This window comes from Cannabis sativa, chromosome X (genome assembly GCF_029168945.1).
Source record: "Cannabis sativa cultivar Pink pepper isolate KNU-18-1 chromosome X, ASM2916894v1, whole genome shotgun sequence".
NCBI classification, from domain to species: Eukaryota; Viridiplantae; Streptophyta; class Magnoliopsida; order Rosales; family Cannabaceae; genus Cannabis; species Cannabis sativa.
In genome coordinates this window covers 58,005,101-58,025,524 of record NC_083610.1, presented here as the reverse complement: position 1 = coordinate 58,025,524, position 20,424 = coordinate 58,005,101, and the positions used below count along the sequence as shown (strand labels likewise).

Here is a 20,424-nt window from a genome sequence, read left to right as displayed (position 1 = left end):
AAATGCATTGATAATATTTGTAATTCTTATGCAGATATGTTTGATACCTTGCTCCAAAGTCCTACCCCAGCTATAAAAGAAGCTTGGTCCCCTCCTCCTCAGGATTGGATTAAGCTGAATTGTGATGTAAAAGTGGGTTTGGATAGTATGTGTACTGCGGTTGTGGCAAGGAACCATCTTGGCAGAGTAATTAGAGTTCAGACAGCTCGGGAGAACTTTTCAGATGCTCTTTGTGGTGAAGCGGCGGCCTGCTCTTTGGCGGTGACGGTTGCTCTGGATATTGGCTCTAAGTATGTAATAGTGGAGAGTGACTCGAGTGTGGTTATCGACGCCATCAATGGGAAGGGGTCTCATTGGGCAATAGATAACTACATCTCATTTTGTACTAAGTCATCCCACTCTTTTAGTAGTTGTTGCTTTTCATTTATTAGTAGATGTTGTAACTTTGCCGCTCATAATGTGGTTAGGTGGACTTTCTCCCATCAGACTTTTGGGTCTATCCCGGTTGACTCTGTCCCGAAAACCCTCTTTTGTAATGACCGTGAGGTCTAACTATTTATAAATCTATGATATAAACACCTTTTATCAAAAAAAAAAAAGTCATGGTGAAGTTTCAACTTAAGAAGGTCCTTTGTATGGAAGTTGCTGTTGGAAATTTATCCATGGAGGAGAAGCAAATCTTTCCGAATGTGCAGATGAGTGTCAATTTTCTAGTGTCACTATTGAAGAAGAATTGGCAAAATGTGAGGTGCTTGTACTTGAAGAGTGACATGGAAAGTGCAATCCGTATCTTTTAAATTAACATATGCAACTAAAATTTATTTAAGCAAGACATTTTTGTTTTGAGATTATTGCTTCATTCCAGTTGCAATTTTATTTTTGTTAGATTCATTCGTCCAGTTTGTAATTTTGACATTAAGATTTTGTGGCTTCTTTCTTTCAAAAAAAAAAAAAAAAGCTTAAACCATCTTCCATATTCTTTTCTTCTCAAGAAAACTTCATATATATATATATACTAGAAGAGACTTACGTGGCGAGCCACGTAAATATTAGTTTTATTTTAAGTTCTACGGGTTTTTGTTTAAGAATTTAGTGACTAATTGTAAATTATGTTATAAACGATATGTTTTATAAAACTAATTGTTAAAAATGTCATAATTGTGTATATAAACCTATAATATACACATTGTTATTCAAATGTTTTAGGTTATAAACGATTTTTTTTATATAGAGTTTAAATTTTATATTGATGATTGTTATTTAAGGTGGGTATCGGTGTAGTTTTTTTTTAATTTAAAAAAAGATTGTTTAATTTTTTGGGTTTAATTATTGGGTTTAAACGTTTAAAAAAAAGATTGTTTAATTTTTTGGGTTTGAAAAAAAAAAAAATCGTGTAAGCCATTAAGCTAATCGTGTAACAATATTAATATTTGTTAATTTTTTATTTATTTGTTAACGTTTAACTAATAAAAAAAATATCAAACATTGGAGATATACGGTTAGTTATGTTAGAGAGATATGTGGCTAGGATTATTTTTTTTAATTTAAAAAAAGATGGTTTAATTTTTTGGATTTAATTATTTGGTTTAAACGTTTAAAAAAAAGATTGTTTAATTTTTTGGGTTTAATTATTTATATATTTTTTAAAGTTAACGGGAGATCAAACCTATCGTTAAATTTAACAGAATATTCTTTTATTTTTAAAGTATATTCTGTTAAACCAAGAAATGCCGTTAAATAGGCACTTTTAATATATAAAGATATATATATAAATAATTATATATAACACTCTCTTTCCTAATTAAACTTAGTGAATACATTTGGCTACGTAGGCTGATTAATCTCAACAATATCAAACAAAAAAAATTACATCTTCATTCTAGTTTATCAAGAATACAATATTAAAAAAAAAATGGAAAATTTTAACAAATCTAATAAAAACAAGAACACAACAAAATTGCAAAAACAACATACATGCCAAATTTGAAATATTTCTTCAATCTTCTAATTTCTTCATTAGATTTTTTAACATGATTTTGCAGTGCCATTAAATTTTCTTCAATAATCTCTAACCTTTTAACCAAATTTATATCATTCATTGGAGTTGGTGGGTCAATCCATTTTGAAAAATGGCACTCAATCTGAACGTTACTCTTTCAAAACCAAACAAAAACCCATTAACAAATTTTCAATACCCAAATAATACCAAAAAAAAAAAAAAATTAAACAAACCTTCCATCTTGGACACCCAAAAAACTTTCTCCTTGGACTATCTTCTGCCAAAGAAGTTCGTTCAACACATTTTAAACCACATTTACACTCTGGTGGTCTACATTCATACATATTCATAGATCTATCTCCACTTTTATAAGAATAAGATGAAAAAGACATTGAAAATTTGAAAAAGGAAAAACACAGGCGTAAAGATCGTGAAGATTCCAACCGTGCGTGAAGCCCAAATTTTATTTACCCAGATTTTTTTTAAAAAAAAAAAAAATCACCCAAGCGTGAAGAACACTAGCCGTGCGTGAAGAATAGAGAGGAAATAGGAAAGGACAGCTAGGGTTTTGAGTGTTTATAATTATCTTTTTATAATGATTTTATTTAATTTGTTGTTTATTTCATTTATGTAAAAAAAAAAAATATTTAGGTTACATTAAAATATCTACATCACCAAGAAAAATATTTCCATGTGGTCTTTATCGATGTCAGATTGTACTGGCTGTGTTTTGGACGCGTGTCATTCCAGGGTCGTTCTCATTTAAATTACCCTATCCCTAGTCGTTGGATCGTTTTGCACAGTACACTAAGATGCATGCTCTGTATGGTAGCGTGGCGTGGGAGACAACCTCTGACATCGTACATAAGAAAGGTCCAAACTCGAATCATTATAAAAGCACTTCTTTTTTTGAGAGAGAGAGAGAGAGAACTAATTCATTTCCATCAACAAATTAAGAAAATTGCTTTAAAAAAACAAAATTAAGAATCTATTAAGCTAACAGTCCACATAGAAACCATAATATGTAATATATCCCCAACAAACCATTAACAGAATCTCAAATCGATACATACCCTACTCATTTACAAATATGTATCGATTCTGTTCTTAAATTTGAAAGGGGAAAAATGGTGTCCTGCCTATGTACTTTCCTACAATTTTGAACCATCTGACACTATTTCACCTTCACCACTTTCTACAGAAGGTGAAAGTCGCGGCTTCTTTGCAGGTTTCTCTCCAGGCGAGTCTGGAATCACCACGCCATCCTCAATCAACTGCACATTGTCACACAGTCCAATACCATTGGTTGCCACACTGGAGTCTTGAGACACTGGCATACCCGAGTAATCAGGGAATGAAGGAACAGGAATTCCGTTTTCATTGTCGTTCTGCATGGCATCATGGTAGCAAGAACCTTCAACGGCTGCAGATGCGGCTAGCAACTCACAGGGAGCAGAAACAAGGCCTTCCGGTGTGCATTCCATGTTTTCGACTGGTACCAATTTTGGCTCATGACATTCTTCCTCTGGCTTTGGACTCAAACATTCAGCAACATCACAAATTTTTTTTATTCCTTCATCTGATGAATCATTTGAGGCGCGTACTGATGGTTCATTGGCTGAGTTGATTTCCTGGCATTTTGCTTGTAAAGAGATTCCTATGTCATAGTTATGTACACTAGTATCTTTCGATGAATAAGGAACTGCACATGTTTGAGAAGCAACTCCGGTCATATGTTCAAGTCCGGTGGAATCTCTAGAATGCAAGTACATAAATTGCTCACCAGTTTCAGCGTCATCCTATTATCAAGCACACAAACAAATCATTAGGAATGCAAGAATTGCAACTATTCAATAACTAGAAAAAAAAATGTTGATAACCACTTCATCTTACACAAGAGACATTAGAGAAACAACCTAAAAGCCATAGATGCATTGAGAACTGATTATGGGTGGACATGTAGTTCAGTTCAACTGGTAAGCACAATTAAATGTTTACGTTGTATATATCTCTCGGGCAACAAAAAGAAAAGTTATTACCTGCATAGATGGTATAGTTCCATTGAGATTATAAAAAGAAGACTTCTCATTAAAAGATTGGCAATGTCCCAGTAATGATCCGGCAGAGGTTCCAGGTTCAAAAAGATCTCTGAGAACCAAACTAGACTCATTAACACACTCTGGGTTCCTCATGGAAGATGCTGATAAAAGAGTGATCTCAATTCCTTGGCCAGCTTGAGAGCTTGTTAAACTCTCTTGACGACCTAGACCAGGACTGCATCTAGCTGAGATAAATTCCACACCTTCATTTTCATTGATTTCATGAAATTTCGAGGGTTGAACCTCATCACTGCTTGTTGATGAAGAAACATCTCGAGAACGGTTTTCAAGGAGTTCAAAAATCAATTTCTGGATTAGAGTACGCTTTAGGGAAGCCTCAGAGGGTGGAAACCAGTTGACATTAAGCTGGTAAAACAAAATAGCACAAAACAATACAATAAAAATTTGTAATTGCTTAAACCATTACATGCAAATGATCACAAAATCATAGTAGCTTCATACTAGAAGCTCTAAAATTCATCAAAAAACGCACAAAGATGATAATGTTACTTACACATATACTTGAATTGAGGCATACAACTAGTCATACCCTAGTCTACAGAAGAAGAAAGAAACTGGGAAAAACAAACTAGAGAATGGAGAACATATTTTCTCGTGTTACATGATGTGGTTACAATTTTATACATGTATCATCACAAACAGCAACTCTGTAAATTTTACAATCAATACCCATTTTATGCATGAAGTTTACAGAGATTGCCCATGTTTAACATAATTGTTGAACAATTTTTACATGCCACATTTATAAAATTTACAGACTAAAGAACAGAAAAGACCTAAAACCAAATAAATTAAGATGAGAGAGAGAGAGAGAGAGAGAGAGAGAGAGAGAGAGAGAGAGAGAGAGAGAGAGCAAATATTACTTACAAAGTTGGAGGCCTTTGTTATTTTAAATGGACTGAAATTATCTGGAACTTCTGCTAAAAAAAGCTCTAAATAGTGGAGCAAAAACAGGCCACAATCGAATGAATTTTCCTGTTGCGGCAACTGGAGTACACAAGAGTCAACATCAAAACATTTTCAATCGATACAATCAATATCCAAACTAGAAATGAAGTCAATTCGTTTGACTAAAATGGGCATTGATTGTAAATTTTACAATCAATATCCAGGTTACTAAAACAGAATGACTTCAATAACTCCCTATTTTAAGTTAGACTAGAAACAGTGACATATTTGCACTGTCTAAGATTAAAGGGCTGATCTTTAGGATTTCCACTGATACTAACCAGATCTAGTGAACAAAGTAGATAATAGTTCACTCTTCACAAGAAGAATGCATTAGGGATAACAATTTGCCAAATGCCTGTAAATATGATTGATCCATTGACTGTCTATTTCATGCCAAATTCACAATTATTCACATATGGTGCGTGAACAGAAAATTTGAAAGACATTATATGTTACAAAGTCAAGCTCATGCAATGACGTAGAGCAAACAAAAACCCTTTTTTCAAAAAAGTGAACAAAAAAACCTTTAGTACTCCTTAATATCTGAAACAAAACCAACAAAAGGATTCTAACAGAGAGCCTTCAATACTAAAACTTGAACATTACAAACAAAATCATTCTAAAAGAACACGCTATTAGGTGAATCTCTACCTTCCACTTGTATACATGTTAAAATGTTAGACAAGAGGGAGGGGAATTGATACCTCTAGTGAGACAAACCGCAGATTGAGGAACCTTGATGAAACTTCATCGGACGTTTCCTTTTGCCTCTCTTTCCACTCTTCCCACAAATAGCTAGAATTCAAGGTTAAATACGAGGCCTTAAGATACAGGAAATTTGAAAATAAAAAATAAAATCCATTTCAAATAAACAATTCATCATAAATGCACAAAAAAAAAAATTAAAGTTTTAATGTTGTTGTTATCAATATACAACTAATAAAGAGCAAAAGAAAAATAAAAGGTACCGAAGTGTGATTTTAAAGAGTCGGATATTGCTCTTAAAACAATAATGAAAACTAAAAAAATTTATAATACAAAATAAAAATATCTTTCTTACTAATTTTCATTAACACAGATCTATGCACCTAAAAATAAAGAATACCATGAAATTCAGAATTTTACGATACCTTTGAATAAGATTTTTGAGGCCAGCATGATTTCCTTTAATTGAATCCATATGCAGTATACAAGGTACTTTCAATGACTTGTCTAAGTTTTCATCTGAAATAAAACAAAGACATGAATAGGAAAATAAGGAAATGTAATTTAACAATCCAACTATAATTCACCATAAATTTAGCCACTTCATATGAAGAAAATGCAATATCATAGTCCAACTAAAACTCACCCTTAGATTTAGCCACTTCACCAGGATGACATATGACTATGAGACTCCAATGTAGACTGACATTGCAATGTATACACAGAATAAATCAGCACCCATGTTTAGAGCCTACTGGCTACTACAAGAAGGAAGCTTTATTCAAACAGTCTTACCTGAAGTTTACAGGGATAAAAACAAAATCCTTTTCAAATAAATGAACTCTCCTTGTCCATTTGCGAACTCGTTGAAAAGCAGCCTTGCCATCAGAAGCACTTGAAGGATCTTTGTCCAGGTCAGCTAACTTTCGGAAGAAAAAACTGTTGAAGAAGTGGAATCTATGTCTTTCCCCATGTTGAATCTGACTCTTTAAGTACCTGGTGATAAATACAGTTTTTAATGTAATCTGACTCTTCAAGTACTTGATGTTCATATCGAATGAACACAATAAACAAGAAATCTAATCTGTATGCAGCCTAATATGGGGATGAAAAATATGGAGACAATTGTTTTCTACCCCAAAGTGGTTAACACCATAAAATATAAAGAAGACAACTAAACACATGCATTGACTTACTGGATGTAGAAGTCAATGATCGTATCATTAACGTATGTATCCGGCTGTAATAAATCGACATCTCTCTTACAAATGGAAACAGCATCTGAGTCCCCTTTTGGATAGACAACATCTTCAAATGACTCGTTAAAACTGCATAACCAATAACATTAAATCAAAGACACATTACAGAAGTTGAATGTAAATTCACACCAGTAAAATCAAGTTATTTTTTCACTACTGTAACTAATCTAATATCAGTATAGATGGCAGACAAACTATCACAAAACTAGCTACATTCTGATCAAGAATATGCAATGAAACAATATTGAGCTATCAACTTAAATTGCACGCACAAGGGTCTTTACTTTTGTCTAAATAAAAACCAAGTTAGCAGAAATAAGAAAAATCCCTCCCTCCCTCCCTCCTGATAAGCCACCTGTCACTTATGTGTATGCTAGGAAGAGGATAGGAAACTTAAAGATAGGGGTGCCACAGGGAATTAATTGGCTGTGTAAGTTGTTTTGGGAGTAGTGGTTGTGGGATATAAATAATGTGTAGCTTGTTTGGGAGGGTTTAGAAAAGGTTTTGCTAAGTGTAAGGACCAGGCTCTCGAATTCCTGGGGAAGTCAGTAATACCAGTACCATTTTCATCTTCATCTTCTTCTTTCTTCTCTGTACTGAATTAATAGATAGGCTAAATCATGCTGGCCTCAAAAATCATGCTGGCCTCAATTAAAGAAACCAAGGAAATCATGTTAGAATTTACGATAAGATGCATGGAGTTCCATGTTAGAATTTGGGATAAGATGCATGGGGTTCCTAAAACTATGCACCTAAAAATCGGATACTCAGAGTTTAGTTTGGCTCTGATACCATGTTAGAATTTGGGATAAGATGCATGGGGTTCCATTTCAAAACAAATTAACAATAAGAGGAGTAGCCCATTCATTGGGACTAACTCTAATAAAGACAATGGATCGTCTATTGGTGAACCCAGCTCTGTGGCGGTCTGTCCAGATCAGCAGCCTCCGAAATTCCCAACGAAGATGGCAGTACAACCTCTCTCAATTCCGACAGGACCACCATTTCAGCTGGGCTCAATTCAGGCCGGCCAAGTTCAGGGACTCGATTACCGTCCTACGAGGATGGAGATACCCCTTTTCACTGGCAACAACCTCGATGATAACTCTATAAAAATAGAATCATTTAACTCTTTTTGTGCATTAAATTAACTTTGTTCTTAAGCATTTTTAATTTATTTTAGTACTCTTTTTATTTAATTTTATATAAACATTAATTTTAGTTCTTTATATATTAATTTTCATAACTTTGAATTTAATTTAGTTTTCTATGTTATAAGTTTTAATCTCAATGTTGTGTATTTTTGTAAAAAATTTAAATGTATATTTTGGACTTATTGTCAAAATTAAGAGAAATGATGTTAAAGTCCATGAACTCATGGAAGCCCAAATATCTTGTACAAAGTATTCATACACACTAAAGCTCACAGTGTATTCATTGTTTGTAGTGTGGATAATAGAAGAAAGTAAATGGGCCACGTGACCCATATGTGAACCCATATGAAGAGCAAGCTTTTGTAACATATATGGAAAGAAGAAAGGAAATGGGCCATTAAATGACTTTGTAATTTTGGATGGCTCAATTACTTTCTCTTCGTATATGTAATAGTAAGCCAAAAAGAGGAGGGGGAGGCAGAAACAAAGAAGAAAATGAAGAAAAAGAAGAATAAAAAGAAAAAAAAAAGTTTTATTTGAGTGTTATTTAGGGTCCCAGTTTTATATTTTAATTTTGAGATTGGCAAAAATCAAGAGGAAGAAGAGGAATTCGAAAGAAAAACTTAGAGTCTTGTGACAGCTCTAAAATGGGTTTTTATTTCTATCTTTCTTTTCTTTTAAACTTTGTAATCTTTGCACAATTTATTATGAATTAATTTTTATTTTTGCTAGAATTATTTTGTTGACTTGAAATTGTGATTTGATATTTTGTTGTTATATTTAAGTGAATTGATTTTGTTTAATCAAGAGTGTTTATTTTGTAATTGCTTACTTTTGCTTGATCACTATTAGTAAATTGCAAGCTAATCTTGATTTTGACAATAATAGGATTAGTAGAATTACTTGAATGATTATCATATTGGTTAAATGTGATTTGTAAATGGCATAGGAATATGTTATTTACCTTGTATGACTTAGAAAATTGTGCTTAAATTGAGATTCTTGACATTAATTGAGCTTAGGAATATGTTAATTAATTTATAGAATTATAACATAAATACTTTGAAAAGAAGATTATGACATTCTAAATTCCTAGTTGACATTATCAATTTACAATAATACTCATTTGCATTATTCTATCAACTTTGCATTTTTACGCAATTACAATAATTCTACCTTGTTTTCTTCTCATAGTTTGTGTTCTTTGTTTTTTTTTTACATATTCTCATCGCTTTATTTTATTTTGTTGAAAATTTGTGAATAATTAGTTCCTGTGAATTAATTTCCAATCCCTGTGGAGACGATACTCGATTTATCACTTTATTACTTATTTGACGATTGCGTGCACTTGCGTATATTAATTTTCACAACACCCGACGGATGGATATATCGCACAATGGTACTTTTGATTACGAAAATGCCTGAATCGATGATGTTCGATATGACAATAGTTGGCCTTGATGGTGATGCCTTGTCGTGATTCCAATGGGAGAACCAGCGCTGCCCAATCACGTCCTGGGCAATGCTTAAGCACATGGTGCTTCTTCAATTTCGCGCGATTCCAATGGGTTCGTTGTCGAAAGAGCTACTTTCGGTGGTTCAGACCACCACTGTTAAGGACTTGGGTTCAATGGGAGGTTTTAGCTTCTCGGTACCCAGATGTGCCTGATCGTCTTTTGAAAGGGTGTTTTGTCCAAGGGCTCAAAGATGAAATTAAGGCAACCCTACACATTTTGCAACCCCAAGACTTGGCCCATATCATGGAAACGGCCCAACATATATAATAATTCTAGCTTGTTTTCTTCTTATAGTTTGTGTTCTTTGTTTTTTTTTATATAATCTCATCACTTCATTTTATTTTTGTTGAAACCAATTTGTGAGTAATTAGTTTTTGTGAATTAATTTTCAATTTTCAATTCTTGTGGAAACGATACTTGATTTATCACTTTATTACTTATTTGACGATTGTGTGCACTTGCATATATTAATTGTCACAACACCCGACGGTTGGACATATCGCACTGAGTGGTACTTTTTGATTACGAAAATGACTGTATCGATGATTTTCGATACAACCATAGTTGGCCTCGACGGTGATGCCTTGTCGTGGTTCCAATGGGAGAACTAGCGCTGCCCAATCACGTCCTCGGTGGTTCAGACCACCACTGTTAAGGACTATGTGTTCAATGGGAGGATTTAATTCTTAGGTCCCACATGTGCCCGATCATCTTTTGGAGGGGTGTTTCGTTCAAGGACTCAAAGATGAAATTAAGGCAACGCTACACATTTTGCAACCCCAAGACTTGGCCCAAATCGTGGAAACGGCCCAGCGTACCGAAGAGGGCCATCACTTGATGACCCTGGGCCCAATGCTAAGCCCAACACGTTAAGACATAATTTTGGGCCAATATCACCTGCTCTTACCAACTACACTCCATCTCCGTCACGAAATTTTTAGCCAATCTCTCCAACTGGATCCTCTCCTTCAGTGGGTTCCATGGCATCGTCGGCGTTGAAGGCTATCAGTATTCGATCCTAAGCCGCCACATCTTATAAGCAACTAATGGAGGTCGAGTACCAAGAGAAGAGGTCACGAGGCCTTTTCTTCAAATGTGACAAAAGGTTTGTCCAAGCAAAGAATGTGAGCAAAAATTGCTCCAAATTCTACTTACCACTGACGAAGAAGAGTCTGAATCTCCGAAAGAAGATTCACCTCCTTCACCAGATTCCAATGAAACAGTGGCCACCGAAGAGCACTTGCTACTCTCTCATTGAACTCCCTCATCGAAATCACAACAGCAAAGACGCCCGTAAAGGTGTTGATAGATAGTAGGGCCACCCATAACTTTGTTTCCATGGAGGTTGTTACGATCGTGGGCATTCTGATATCGGCAACCACTTGCTACGGGATACTTCTCGGAACCGGTGGCAAGGTCAAAACTGAAGGAATTTGTGCTAATGTGAAGCTAGATCTGCATCTCCCTCCCTTCGTCGAGCCTTTCCTGCAATCGGATATCAATAATCACTTACCCCGCGTAGTCATCACTAATTTTCTTCAACTAGAATTAGGTGGTGCAAACGTAATATTGGGTATCAAATGGTTGGAGACATTGGGTAATATGCACGACAATTGGAAAACGATGGTTATGAAATTTGAAATGGCGGATTCATGGATCACTTTACAGGGAGACCTCAGTTTGTGTAAGTCTCCTATTTCTCTAGAAACTGTGATGCTAACGGTAGAGAAGGGGTCTGAGGCTTATTAGGTTCCGTTTGGTGCTTTAACCACCAAGGTTGGCGAACAACCACCAATTTCTACCCTATCACTCAACTTTTAGACTAGTACTAGAAGGTGTTTGAGAAGCCACTTGGGTTTCCACCACAGCGGTTTCAAGACCATACCATCACATTAAAACCAGGCACCGAACCCATCTCCGTCCGCCCCTATCATTATGCTCAAATTCAAAAAGTTGAGATTGAAAAAAAATGGTCCGCGAAATGCTTCGAGTGGGAATAGCACAGTCGAGTAAAAGCCCTTTCTCCAGCCTTGTCTCATTGGCAAAAAAAAGATGGAAGTTGGAGGTTTTGTGTTGATTATCGGGCTCTCAATCGAGCGACTTGCCGATAAATTCCCCATTCCAGTCATTGATGAGCTACTCGATGAGCTACATGGTGCCAGTATATTCTCAAAGTCCATTTGAAGTCGGGTAATCATCAGAATCGAATGGCAGCCAACGACATTGAAAAGACGGCCTTCTGTACACACGAAGGGCACTATGAATTCTAGGTTATGCCTTTTGATCTCACCAACACCCCAACCACCTTCCAAACTCTTATGAATGAGGTATTCCGTGATTTTCGTGGTTCTTGTATATTAGTCTTTTTTGACAATATTCTTGTGTACAGTCCAACTTTAGAAGCCCATCTTGCTCCCCTCGAAACGGACCTAGAACAACTCCAGCAACACCAATTGTATGCCAACCGGAAAAATGTGTATTTTTGCTCAGCCACAAGATGAATATTTGGGCCATGTGATCTCGGCAAAAGGGGTGTCCGTCGATCCAAGTAAAATTTCAGCAATGCTTCAGCGGCTAGTTCCATCTACTATCAAGGAATTGAGACGTTTTTTTGGGTCTCACTAGCTATTATTGAAAGTTCGTTCAAGGGTATGGAAGATTGCTCGTCCACTTACTGACCAGCTCAAAAAAGATGCATTCTTATGGTCCCAAGAAGCTCAAAGTGCCTTTGAACACTTAAAGCAAGCTATGTGCACAGTTCCCGTATTAGCCTTGCCAGACTTCTCAGCTCTCTTTGTTCTTGAAACGGGTGCGTCTGGTGTGGGATTGGGTGAAATTATGCAACACGAAAGGCCCCTTGCCTATTTTAGTTGCACCTTATCTCCTCGGGCTCAATCAAAATCAGTTTATGAAAGTGAGTTGATGGCCATTGTCCTTGCAATCCAAAAATGGCGCCCTTATTTGCTTGGCAGAAAGTTCTTAGTTCTTGGTCTTTATGGAACACCAAAAGTGGCTCACTAAACTTTTGGGTTATGATTTTGATATTCAAAAGAAACCAGGATCGAAAAATAGAGCAGTTGATGCTCTCTCTCGGGTTTCAGAGCTTGCGTATCTATGGCTGCCATTTCGGTTCCCAATGTCTTATCCATTCCCCATTTACATGCTCAAGTTGCCGCTGACCCCGACTTGGCTTAGATTATTACGAAGATCTCTCTAGGACAAGATGGTGGGGGTTTCTCTTTGACTCATGGCTGCCTCAAATTCCGGGGTCGTTTGGTGTTACCAACCACTTCCCCCACCATTCCCTTGTTATTGGAAGAATATCACAGCAGCAAAATGGGGGGTCATTCCGAGGTTTTCAAGACTTCTCAAAGGTTAGCTTTTGAGTTTTACTGGCTCATAATGTGCAAGGATGCCCAAAAGTTTTTGGCTGAATGTTCTATGTGTCAACAAAACAAATACTTAGCTCAATCTCTAGCAAGGCTGCTTCAACCTCTTCCCAATCCTGAGCAAGTTTGGGACAACATTTCTATGGATTTCATAGAGGGATTGCCTCTTTCCAATGGGTTTGATTCAATCTTTGTGGTGGTCGATCAACTCACCAAATATGGACACTTTATTCCTCTTCGCCACCCTTTCTCAACTGTTACCGTAGCAGCAACATTTGTGAAATAAGTGATGAAACTCCACGGGTTTCCTCGCTCCATTGTGTCAGACAAGGACAATTTTTAAGCTTGTTTTGGAAGGAATTATTTCATTTGCAAGGCACTTCCTTAAAGCACAGCACTGCCCTATCATCCTCAAACCGATGGGCAAACGGAGGAGGTCAATCGATGCCTAAAAACCTACCTTCGATGCTTTGTTAGCTTCAAACCCAACAAGTGGGTCAAGTGGTTACCATGGGCTGCGTTTTGGTATAACACTTCTCACCACACATCCATTAGTACGACTCATTTCCGGGTTTTATACCGTCATGTCCACCACCATTACTCTGTTTTGAGCCCTCTAGTACTCGCTTATCTCCAAACAAGTCCTCCTTGACAAAGATGACATATTGACTTTGCTAAAACAAAATCTTCTTCGCACCCAGCAACGAATGACGACTCAGGCAGACTGTAAGCATCGAGATGTCAATTTTGAGGTTGGTGACCAAGTTTATGTGAAGCTCAGTCCTCCATTTCCGGTCACTGCTCGCATTGGTCCAGCAACCTATCGGCTTCAGTTACCTCCAGAATCCATGATCCACCTGGTGTTTCATGTATCCTTACTTCGAGCTGCTTTAGGTCCCCATCAACAAGCCTCTCCCCTTCCCCCAGATCTCAATTCTGATCTTGAAAGGTTGCTTGAACCAAAAACGCTGCTAGCTATTCGCCCAGACACTCACAAGACAAGTCCTCAAGCTTTGATTAAATGGAAAAACCACTCCGACTTTGAAGCTACATGGGAAGACTTCTCCGCCATTCAAGATCAATTTACTCACTTCCACCTTGAGGACAAGGTGAAACTTCAAGCCACTTGTCACTTACGTGTATACCAGGAAGAGGGATATGAAACTTAAAGATGGGGAAGCTAAAAGGAATTAATTAGCTGTGTAAGTTGTTTTGGGAGTTGTGGTTGGGTGTGTGTGGCTTAGTCTCACAGTAGACAGCTGGGTTGTGGGATTTAAATAATGTGTAGCTTGTTTGGGAGGGTTTAGAAAAGGTTTTGCTAAGTGTAAGGACCAGGCTCTCAAATTCCTGGGGAAGTCAGTAATACCAGTACCATTTTCATCTTCATCTTCTATTTTCTTCTCTGTACTGAATTAATAGATAGGCTAAAACCTCTCACCTCCCTCCCTCCCTATCTCTCTCTAGATATATATTATCAAAATTTTCCTTTCCTTACCCAATTTCCAAGGATCATCATTCACTTATAAAATCACTTGACTAATTATCTAACGTAGAAATATCTTAATTGTTGTTTTTGGTTGTGAAAGCAAAGATACCTTAACTATTCAACATTTAAAAAACTTAAGCATCTAGAGACACAAAGTGATAAACTTTCACAAAGCAAAACTGAAAAATAATATATTTATTAGTGAGTACAAAAGCAATCAAAAGTGCAAATGTAAGTGATAAACTGGTGAAAATAAGGATCAATAACAAATAGATCAAGGTGCTAAAATAATTTTAACATCTTCATGAGTCCACCAAGACAATAAAAAAGGTAAGTGTGTACTCACACAGGAAAATAACGCCTCGGTCTAGGCAAATCATCCCCATCTATTCCAAGGGCCATATCATTACTGAAAAAAAAAAGGACGTCGAGAATTAATGATCAGCTATTTCATTAAGAATTTCCAAAAAGTAAAATAATAATAATAATAATAATAATAATAATAATAATAATAATAATAAACAGCCAATGACAGCATTTAATGTTGTCAAACCACAAATCAGGTATCATTTGTGAAAAAGTACACACCATGTATTGTAGAGTTACATAAATAAATTTGGGGATATCATGCCCCACGAGTGAGTTGCCAAGTGCCCCCTATAAGGGGCAGTTTACCACAAGATCGAGTTGGAGCTTGGAGCCAAACCTCCTTTTACTTAGACTGGGGTTGGGTTTAGCAGATGGCCCCTCCACTAGTATATTAGTTAAGGGGTTTAACACACTAGTGATAAGACACTAGTAGAGGGGATAAAGTGGGATATATAATAGAAGGATAAATGGGTTATTGTAATGGTGGGTAGTAAGTAAGATGGAATAGAGCCGTATATATAGGAGAGTAAAAGGAATGGGAGGATCATGATAATTGTATCATATTTGAGCTTTGGCTCTTGGGAGAGTTGAGGTATCTTGAATACCTCATAGTAAAATGACCTATCACTACTTGAGTAACAAGCATTCTTACTTAAAAATTTACATAAACTTCATGGTGGCAAAATTTTTAAACTTAAAAACTAATTTTGAGAGAGGGAGAGACTTAAACTATTGGCATGAAAATAATGAATGTCAGAGATGCATGTGCTTGAGAAATTTAGAACATCTTACTGTGGATTATGATCCAATACAGCCAAGTATTTCTGATTTAAAGATGCTATCTCATCCTGTTTCTGGGGCCAGTTACGTTCAACAACTGCAATCTTCAGTTCATCAACACCTGAAAATATTTACGAACGGCAAAAATCAGAAATATAGAGGATCAGCCAAAGCCCCAAACCACAAAAACAAACCACGGACCCAATCCACCCCATTTGGTGTAATTATTTTCAGTTTTCAACACAAATTGTAAATACTTTTTTCACACTATATCCGCTTTCAGTCATCTCTTGCAAGTACAAGAAACCATAAAAATGGCTGTAAAGTTTAAGTAGTTTCCTCATTGGTACTTAGAGGCGACCAACCAATTAGTACTTGGATTTCTCTACAAGGAAAATCATCATTCCATAGCTTCATGCAAATAAAACCAGCATATTTGTTTTTAATATTTTCTAGGCTAATAAAGTCATGTAATGTTCAGTTCATGTAGCATGTGCCTAATATCAGGGTCCTCGCAATATAGCTCAAAGGCAATACAATAACAAGAAAAAGTTGACAGAAAATAAAGAAGAGACAATGATGGAATGAGTTTACAATATAACATGACTGGTCTGAAATAATTTCAACAACAAGTAGAATGTTGCATACTATACCAATTAATATGTCACTGAGAACTCACCTGATGTACCATGGGCAATATCATCTTCAAATGTATCCCTTGATATAAACTGGAGTTTAATGATGACAGTTTCAGTCTGAAGCGAACAATGTTAACAAGGTTAACTGTACATTCTCATACCAAGCATTACAGAAATAAAAAATTAATTGTGAAAAGGATAGTTAAAATTAAAAAACTCACAGTTTGAAACCACTGACATCTGATATTGATGAGATCATCAATATTCCATTCAATGTCAAAATCTTCTTCGTATTTAGATGCAGTTGAGTAACTCATTTTGATACTATTGTTGGAAAAAGTCAACTGGGACCCAGAACAATAACTATCCCGATATATAACATAATCAGGATAGAGAACAACCGTTATCGTGTCATCCTGCAAATTTAGAAGAAGTACAGAAAAGTCATATATCAAGTATCCTTGGAAACACTAATATATTATACATCTTTAGACTTCGAAGACAAAATGGGCTTAATTTAAACTTTGGAGGCAATATGGACTAAATTAAAATTATATGTGTGTGTGTATGTGTGTGTGTGAGAGAGAGAGAGAGAGAGAGAGAGAGAGAGAGAGAGAGAGAGAGAGAGAGAGAGAGACTATTCAACTACTGTGAAAAAACACAAAACATAAAATGATCACAAATTCAAAGAACAGGTAAATAGATACAAAAGAAAATATATACACTATTCGGGAACTCAAAAGGTGATTTGGAAACAGCCAGAATGAAGAGATAAGATGCTAAACATTACACATTAACGTGCTTATCCAAATATTTCCAAGTTTTTCCATTTCAATTACTTGTGTTTATTGTAATGCATTACATGAACGTAAGAGAATTACCAATTCCAAATCACTAGAGCAATGATCGAGTGCATAGCTGTTCAACGAGACTGAAAAAAGAAATCACAAACTCGATGTGACAACTTGTAACACATAATAAGAAAAAAACAGTATAAACAGTCATCCAGTTAATGAAAAAATACCATCATCCTCTCCCATTCCAGATTCAGTATTTGAGTGAGAACTCATACCCATGCTTTCCTCAGCATCTGAAGTCACATCATCAAGTTCACCCTGCACAAATGTATACAATGTAAGAATTTTCATATATAAATTGATCATTCAAAGTTAGTGAACATAAGGCTAGTACAGTGGAAGGAGAATTTGAATGAACAGAGTTCAGCTCATTTTTCTCATTGGAAGAAGATTTAAGGTCTGAGAATCATTTCTCAGAAAATATTTCTGGATTCGTGGTTGTTTAAGTTGACTTTAGAACATACTTCATGACCCGTAAACTTCATTTGTTCAGCATTATCAGTCGTTGGAAGGGCATTCTCTTCAATTTTATTCGAGTTGGCATCCAAAATAGCATTACCAGAAGCAAAATCACAGTGATCTGCATCAACACTCTCAGTTGTTCTTTGCACGCTGGTCCCCTGGTCAACTAAAATCACATATAAATTATTTACAAACGTTTAGACAAAGCATTGATAATATCCATCGATCATACATGTTAAGTCAGGGCCAGCTTAACTAGGTTAAAAGAAAATCAAAAAATCCTGTTTAACTAAGTTAATAGAAGATCAAGACCTCAAGAAAATCTCGCTACCTATTCGTCTAAGCAAATCAATAAACAAATTCACGAAAAAAAAAAGTACATTTTTTAAAATTCTGTTGATCGAAAATACGAAACAGCTCATTTTGGCTATTTGGGATGGGTTTTCTGGAGAAAAATTGCACTACAAAGCGACTAAACTCAACATTCAGTAAATATATAAATATATGTTAAAAAAATTATAAGGGAAAACATACCACATTCGAGAAAATTGTACTTCACAATCACGGATTCATCGGAACTAGGGTTTTTGAGCTTGTCAAGAACTTTTGCAGCGATCGATTCCGAAGGCTCTTCGTCAACCTTGAAATCGAAAACTTCCATAGCTAGACGAGGAGAGGTGTTTGTTCCCGACTCCAGAAATGAACTGGCTGGAGTCAAAAGTCAACTGGGAATCGTCAACTAGTTTGCATATGGATCGGGGTGAGGAGTACTTTAGAGAGAAGAACTCGGGAGTGTGCTGCGGAAGGAGGAATTTGGTGGTGTAGAATCGTGCCCTAATTTGTACTGTACTAATCCAGTTATAGAAGAGATCAGCTGACTTTACTTGTACTTGTACTTTGAGAAGTAAAGTGATGATAATGAAACAGAGCAAATATGATCATTATTTTTTTGTGTGTGTATGATTAGCGTGTTTGGTAAATCAGATTTTCGTGTTTGCATGATAAAAGTGTTTATTTTATTTTTATTTAAGGTTAAATCCAATTTATTTTTTTTTTAAAAAAAAGAACTATATAAAAAATTCTTATACATATATTATACGTCAAAAAGAAAATGTTACATACATAAATGTATTGTAAATATTGGTTAAAAATAATTGTATTCTACTTTTTTTTTTTAAAAAAAAAAGAAAACTAATTGTATTCTAAATATGTATCTGTAAAAAAAATATATTTAAAATCAATATTATTGTAGTGGGCTATCTAACCTTATTAACGTTATTAATGCAATTCAATATTAATATTTTAATTTAAACAAAATATTTAAATTTCAATAGTTAATTGCATTAATCAACATGATGTTAATACGACGAGTATCATATAGCAATATTCATTTTAAATTACATTTATAAATTTTTCATTTAACAAAAAAATAACAATTTAACTCATATGTTTAGCATAACTACGTGAATTCTATATTTTGTTAAATAATAATTTAGATTATATATTTTGCATAATAAATCAAACTGATGCTGGTGACTTAGTTTTGATAAAATAAGTTATTTGATATAACTAAATATGAAGTTGTCGTTTACTTTTAGATCTAAAGTAACTGTTGAAAGTTTGTCTAATGTATCAATTTCTTAATTATTTGACCAAAAATTGAACTGGAACATCAATTTGATTTATATTTTGTAAAATATAAAATCTGAATTATCATTTAATAAAATATAAAAATTGATCGCGTTTTTGCGCTAAAAATAGGGACAAAATTGATATATTCTCTTAATTTAAATGTTTAATTTTACACCATTCTATCTCATTAAGAAAAATGTAAAAATTAAATTATTCTTAATTAAATGAAAAAAATTAATTAAAACTAATGAATGAATTTTTATATCTTTCCAAAAAAAATGAATAATTGGATAAAATCAATGAAACGGATATAATTTTTTTAATACAAAATATTGGAATGTTATTAAATAATTTTTAGTAAATTAAAAGATTTTTATATGTATATAAATATATATATTTTTTTTTGTATAAAAGAAAAAAAAAAGAAAAGTATACAACCCAATTATAATTTTTTTGTAGAAAAGTTATAATTTACTTTATAAACGGCGAATGTTGCAATTGATAAGACAAACAACCGGACAAGGCCATTGGTCTTGGGAAAATATGTGGAGTTGATGCACTTTTACTGGAGAACTGAAGGTGACCAACTTTTAATAAGCCATTTTGTATTTGGAATTTAAGGGCTTGTCAGTTGTACCCTTTGGTGTGTCTCAACCCTCTAGCTGCTATGTTCGCTTTTTTTTTTTTTTTTTGACATCTATGCTATTTTGAGTTAAGCTTCTTTCTGAAAGAGCTCCTTTGGTAAAGGACTATGTGTGGACAGAATTTCGATTAGGGTATTTTTTTTCTTATAGTCCAAAAAAAATAACAATATTAAAATTGGATAATTACATAAGATACCGTTTTTTATTAAAAAAAATTACATTTTTACGTTTACAGATTTTCTTTTTATATTTGTACGGTTTTTCATAAAAACAACACGATAACAACAAAAAAAAAAACTACATAAAAGTAACATGAAAATAACATCAAAACAACAACAAAAAATAGCATACAGATAATAAAAAATCAACAACAAATTAACAAAAGTATAACATAAATAGACCGTATTTTTTGTAAATAAAATCAAAAAATCGTAAAAATATTTAAAATTTTGTGAAACTGTA

The 20,424-nt window shown here is 34.7% G+C and overlaps 1 protein-coding gene across 1 annotated transcript; it reads right to left on the bottom strand.

Moving 5' to 3' along the window:
* Nucleotides 1-2,964: 2,964 nt before the first annotated feature.
* On the bottom strand, nucleotides 2,965-18,677 carry LOC115714628 (probable ubiquitin-like-specific protease 2B). Its single transcript, XM_030643375.2, has 16 exons — nucleotides 18,221-18,677; nucleotides 17,689-17,852; nucleotides 17,392-17,482; nucleotides 17,249-17,298; nucleotides 16,589-16,783; nucleotides 16,409-16,484; nucleotides 15,742-15,850; nucleotides 14,927-14,989; nucleotides 6,972-7,103; nucleotides 6,571-6,771; nucleotides 6,422-6,477; nucleotides 6,201-6,294; nucleotides 5,775-5,865; nucleotides 4,987-5,106; nucleotides 4,039-4,464; nucleotides 2,965-3,798 (listed from the first exon to the last, which is right to left on the bottom strand). The coding sequence occupies exons 1-16, from the start codon at nucleotides 18,345-18,347 to the stop codon at nucleotides 3,151-3,153; spliced, it is 2,643 nt and encodes an 880-aa protein (XP_030499235.2). The 5' UTR covers nucleotides 18,348-18,677; the 3' UTR covers nucleotides 2,965-3,150.
* Nucleotides 18,678-20,424: the final 1,747 nt, after the last annotated feature.